Here is a 6,075-nt window from a genome sequence, read left to right on the forward strand (position 1 = left end):
TAAAAAAAAAAAAAAAGAAAAAAAAAAAGGAAACAATACAGTCAGTAAATATTTTATTATGATGTCAAAGCAAGTTTGAAAGAAAACAGTAACTTATTTTGTCATTTGTTTATGAGAGTTGAAGGAGACACATAATATTGTGATTTGAAAGTTRCCACTTTGCAATATGTGTTTTTTCCATCTTTCTGGTTTCCATGCTTCTATACACCTTTTTTTTCCTGACCTTTGTCTTCCGTTATAGATAAATTGTGTAACTCCAATGAAAGAAGTATTTCTTAGTCTTAATTGCTGAGCACCTCAGATCTTTTTAAAAAGTTTTCATACTAATGACTTAAGATAATTCATGAGATAATTCATGAGATAATTCATGAGATATTGTGCAGCCCAAGATTTCATTAATGTCATTGAGATCTGCAGATCTCAAGTACCTTTTACAGTCAGGCTGGCTTATGTGTGCCAGTAAGGATATAGAGCCTAATTTTAGAMACAACATTTGAAAGTGTGGAGAACATGGAGGGTTCTGTGGTTTTTTTGCAACTTCACAGATAGTTTTATCTTTTCATCTCTTAAAGGACTAACATTTTCTTGCTGGCAATTCACAACCAGTTTGTAATTCAGTTTTTAACTTCAGTAAGGTGGTTGACTAACTGTGGGACTACAGGAAAATACAGAATGAAGGGATACGATAATTTTGTTTCTTTTGGTTTATTTTCAGTCTCTCTGGTTACACATACATCTAAGTTGTATCTTATTCTGAGGAAGAAATAGCAAGCCAGCAGCGAACACATGTGCTATGTGATTATATATGTGTGTGTGTGTATGTRTATATATATATWTWTWTTTTTTTATGTATTTACAGGTCATTGCCTATAACTCAGAAGGAAAAAGCTGTCCGAGTGAGGCAGTAGAGTATGTTACTTGCCCAGACAAGCCTGGAGTTCCTTCAAAGCCCTCAGTGAAGGGGAAAATTCACGCACAGAGTTTTAAAATAGTTTGGGGTAAGGTTACTATCCAGCTCTGTACAGATTGTTCACTGTATTTTATATATGGTATGAAGAAGGTGAGATTTTACGTCAGTATTTTGGTCTCAGTTCTACCAGAAGGATCATAATGGCTCAGTTGAGCAAAATAATGATCCAAATTACACTGTAATTAATTACACTAATAATTACACAGTATAATTACAAGTATAATTACACTAATGATGGGAAGAATAATATATATTTTATAGTAAGTACTGTTACTGCAGATACTGCAATATTTTTCTAAAATAGCAGTATTAGTTTGGGTGCTAAGTTTCTCTGACATAAAAATCAGTTGCCACAATGTTCTGCTTTTTGCTACTCCAAGTTTAACCTATTTATCCTATTTCTGTCCCAGAATATTTGAACATTTTTGAAATTCTAAGCCATTTTGAAGTACGCTTGCTTGTAAGTTGGCAGGGTAAGAATCCTTTCCTGTACAAATTATGGCACCATGAGGATGAGTGTCACCCAAACCAAAATCAGACTGCCTTCCATGCCACCTTCTTGCTTCAGAGTAACTGAGAAGTTGGCTACAACATCTCCCCAGTGCTGGATTCACTACCACACTTCCAATGGCAGATTATACAAGGGTTATATACAAGGATTACAGATAATAGAGATGATACGTTGAGATCCAGCTGGTTTGGCTAGTGGGGCATTTGAAGGGCTTTTTGCTCCCCTAATGAGCACACATGCCCAATGCTGTCAGCTTTGTCTTTTCCAAGTTCTCCCAGGTAGCTACAAGGGCTTCAGTTTGCCTTGCTTATTTGAAACTTGCTGKTTTTTTGGCAGATCCACCAAAAGACAATGGAGGAGCAGCAATAAATACGTATGTTGTAGAAATGTCTGAAGGCTTAAATGGTGAGTTGTAAACCTCTGTGTTCACGTTGAGCTATATGTCCTTTTTTGTGTGCTTTCAGTTGTAAATTAGAGAAGTAAAATATATATTATGATAATCAATGTTACTGCAGGGGATTGTGATAATTAGAAACATGGCTCTGTTGATATTTGCATCCTTATGCTTCTTTGGCTCAGAARAAAGTTACGTTTCTTTGGCTCAGAAAGATGCATAAAACTCAGACAAGGGATGCTTTAAGTTTAACTTGTTGCTTAAAAGTACTCTGTTTTGGAAGTCAGTCTGTTCTGAAATAAGCTTAGGGCAGCTTAGACAGGGCCACACAATGTGGCTGGCTGTGTGGGAGAGATGAACGAAACATTAGGGCTGTCGTTATCAGCATTAAGCGAGGACAGTGGTGCAGCTGGGATAAATATTCCTGCTTTTCTGTTAGAAGGATCCTGCTATCCTTCTTTCACAAGGACACACAAGTGAAATAATAAAATTTCACACACAAGTGAAATAATAAAAATATTTCAAAAACAACCATAGAGCTGTACAGGTAAGGTTATTTACTTACTGGTACAATAATAACTACTTTATTATTCTCTCTTGGTTAACGTGAAAACCAAATAAGGGAGATATTTCACTTCCACAGATGGACACAAATTTGTCTAGGAAACAATCTGATAATTAAATCTCTTCCAGGAAACTCAGAGCAAGCCTACATTTTTTATTTAGACAGATGTCAGGCCCACACTTGTTTAGTGAAGCTAGGATACCTGCTGGTACTGAAATGTGGAAAATGACACCTTGGCTCATTGTACACTTTACTTCTTAACCTTTCAGGAAGCAAATGGGACGTAATATACAGTGGAGCTGCTAGGGAACACTTGTGTGACCGACTAAATCCTGGCTGTTCCTACCGCTTGCGTGTGTATTGCATTGGAGAAGGAGGGCAGAGCACGGTAATACGAGTCTTTTCAAGTATTTTTTAGTATTATTAAATTAAACTTCTCCAGCATTAAGAGGACCTGCTCCATCAGTTAATAACAGATGCTGGCAGAGGGGTAGTTGGGCGCATGTGCCTAAGAAAATAACCAGAAGAAGCCCTTCGGAAAAGTTCCAATATCGATAAACAGCATTTCAAGTTTTTGGACGTGTCTTAAAAAAATAAACATGAAGGTTCTCTGGTTATACTATATTTTACAGGAACAAACACTGTATGTCTTTCCTKTTAAATACAGTGATGGAATGACCTCTCTCTGCACAAGGCAGCAATGCAAGCTGCATGTTTGCCATGCAGTGAGTGTAGCACTCTTGTCTAAACAGCAGAGCCCAACCATTGGCAAGGTGGAAGTRTTTCCTCGAGCTCGCAGGGTTGTGCTCTGGCTCCTCCACTGTTTTTGTGAGCCCCTATCAAGCTGTTCACACTGCCTTTCGTTTCAGCATCTCCTAATCATTTGTCCATGTTTCCTCTTATATACATTTCACTTACATGCACCCTTTCCCTTCACTTCTGTGGCCTTTCCAACCTCCAGCCCCACTGTGTGGTGCTTTGTTCATCGTCCCAACACCAAGTCTAGCAAAGCTGGCCCTGGCTGTGTCCAGATTTCCAGCAGGGCTTCCATGGAAGCTCATCTCCTGTATCCCTGGTTAAAATTCTACACGGATTTCCACTTGCTATTTCACATTCATGTGTTCTCCCTTGCCATAAAAGTCTCCTGTGAAAATAGTTGTGCCCTCGGCCACCTCGTCTTACGAACAAATCTGAATTCCTCCCAGTGTTGGCTCATCTTGCTGCTGCCCCTCTTGCTGCAGTTCAGTACCCTTGTTGTGCAGGGAAGAGGGAATACAGTGAGGGAATACAAGAGGGAATTAGCAGTCTCCTGATGCACATATGTCTCCAGAGCTACATTCTGCTTTTGGGGCAAAATCTGGTCTCCGTGCACCARTACATTCAGAGTAAATGAAAAGCAGCCCATCTTCTGGTCCCCTGTTACCTGAGCACGTGTAGAAAGCAGTTGAGAAGTGATGCTCTTAGGATAGTTTCTGGGCTGTACATCTTTGTCCTACCAGCTTCATCTGCTGCAGATTATTGCACAGTTGCAAGTTTGTTAAGTCTTACGAAGTGATGAAAAAGTCAAAATAATATTTTTATAATTTCTGATTACCATTTTTGCCCATGTGTGTTTTTAAAAGGTTTCTGCACACAAAGTGCATGTAAACTGTAGTAGTTTGCTCCCATGGGGAAAATAACATGAGTTTATGTTAACACGTCGTGCTTCTGGTGTCCATGCTAGGTTTGTGCTGGTGTGTAACTTTTGTCTTGAATTCTACATTTTGTATGTGGAAAAACACAAAAACAAAGATTGTTTTGGAATGTCTTGTGATGGCTTTAGTGTGGTTTAAGTATTTTAACTAATACACACCAGGTCACTTAAGTAACTTAACCCATTTGAGGCTGTTTTCAARAAATGGAAGATGTGCCTCCAGTATTTGCTTTTTCTTTGTGAGACACTTGGCAGAGCTTGTTAAATGACTTACCCTTGTTTCTCCTTCCTTTGCAGGCATCTGATTCTTTACTAGTGCAGACTCCAGCGGTGGTTCCCGGTCCGTGCCAGCCTCCCAGGCTCCAGGGGCGACCAAGAGCAAGGGAAATCCAGCTGCGCTGGGGTAACTGTGGTGTGCCTGCGAGAGCAAGGCATCCAAATGCATTGGGTGTTAAAAATTCATCCTTTTATCTTTTCATTCGGCTTTTGTAGGACCACCTCAGGTGGATGGCGGTTCACCCGTTACCTGTTACAGTCTGGAGATGTTTCAGGTGGAAAATGAGGAGCACAGGGAGGTTTTCCAAGGCGCAGACGTGGAATGCACAGTGGGCAGCCTGCTGCCCGGGAGGAYATACAGCTTCCGCCTGCGGGCCGCCAACAGGGCCGGGGTGAGGGGGCTTGTCTCTTCAAAAAAGCATTTCTTGGAAAATAATTTTTGCAAAAGATCATTTCTTGAAATACTTTCTTGTCATGAGGCTTTCCTAATATAGATGCAGGTTGTTCACATAGCTTGTTGCTGTGGGGGAGCACATAGCTAAGCGTTAACTTAGAACATTTCTGAGCTTTTTAGATGAGGAGAAGAGAGGCTAGTTTTATCTTATATCTGAATAATGACATTGAAACATTTTGAACATAAAATATATATATATAAAGCTTTGTTATSTGTTTTCCCTTTATTTTTATAAATTTAGGTTATCTAGAAAAAAAGTTCTCATTTATTCTGTTCTTTGATTTAACCTCCAAGTCCATGTTTCTTAGGYATAGTAATATATTTTCCTGTTGGAACATTAGATGCTTTTAGATTGACTTTTGCTGTAGAGGAAGCTTTATTTATGTTATCAAAGTTCTGATTTAACCTCTGACTCCCAGCAGACTAGTCTGCAGATGTGAGGTTTTTTGAAGTCTTTATTTAGATTAATATAATCGGACAGTTGCAAATTGTTCTCCATCACTGCGGTGTAGCCTTCGAAAGAAGGATTTGGAGAGAACTTTCCTGTTCAAAAGATCAGAATCAGAATAACTCTGTTTTTTTTTTTTTTTTTTTTTTTTTTTTTTTTTTTTTGGCCATAAAAGAGTCTTGCAGTTATCAGGAAGAAGTCAAATGCTAAAATAAATCCTTGAGCTCCAATTGACAAAGATACAATTTGTAAACAAGTAATACAAAGTTTCAGACTATTACATGCTCCTGCTATGCCAAGCTGTCATTTAAGAAATAGTAGTTTTGGTTTTAAAGTTAATTGCAGGACCTCTGAACTTCCTTTTTAATAGTTTGGACCTTACTCAGAAAAATGTGAAGTCACCACAGCGCCCGGACCTCCGGATCAGTGCAGACCCCCGCAAGTGACGTGCAGATCTGCTGCCTGTGCCCAGGTGTCCTGGGAGGTAAGGAGGCCACGTCAGCCTTAGCTCAACACGCTCGGCTTTTAAATTAGGTCCAAATTCACAAGCTTAGCCCTGTGTCTTAATCAAATTTTTAAATATACTTTCTTAATTAGACTCTAGAGGTTCATAAACCAAACCAATGTCTGTCTGCTGTACCTCAGAAATCTGCAGATACTTGGCTTCTCTCTCTCTTTTTCTCTTCCTCTCCCTTCCTCTCCCTTCCTCTCCCTTCCTCTCCCTTCCTCTCCCTTCCTCTCCCTTCCTCTCCCTTCCTCTCCCT

At 39.4% G+C, this 6,075-nt stretch overlaps 1 protein-coding gene across 3 annotated transcripts in view; it reads left to right on the plus strand.

The window, feature by feature from the left end:
- FNDC3A (fibronectin type III domain containing 3A) overlaps window positions 1-6,075 on the plus strand; it is a 105,861-nt gene that overhangs the window by 89,222 nt on the left and 10,564 nt on the right. For all 3 annotated transcript variants that reach the window (XM_026053277.1, XM_026053278.1, XM_026053279.1), the window contains 6 exons: window positions 860-998; window positions 1,818-1,886; window positions 2,710-2,828; window positions 4,431-4,536; window positions 4,626-4,801; window positions 5,682-5,795. In XM_026053277.1, the coding sequence (XP_025909062.1) occupies window positions 860-998; window positions 1,818-1,886; window positions 2,710-2,828; window positions 4,431-4,536; window positions 4,626-4,801; window positions 5,682-5,795 (723 nt within the window). The remainder of the gene's footprint in view (window positions 1-859; window positions 999-1,817; window positions 1,887-2,709; window positions 2,829-4,430; window positions 4,537-4,625; window positions 4,802-5,681; window positions 5,796-6,075) is intronic.

Source organism: Nothoprocta perdicaria, unplaced genomic scaffold (genome assembly GCF_003342845.1).
Source record: "Nothoprocta perdicaria isolate Ctin4 unplaced genomic scaffold, notPer1 scaffold_98, whole genome shotgun sequence".
NCBI lineage: Eukaryota > Metazoa > Chordata > Aves > Tinamiformes > Tinamidae > Nothoprocta > Nothoprocta perdicaria.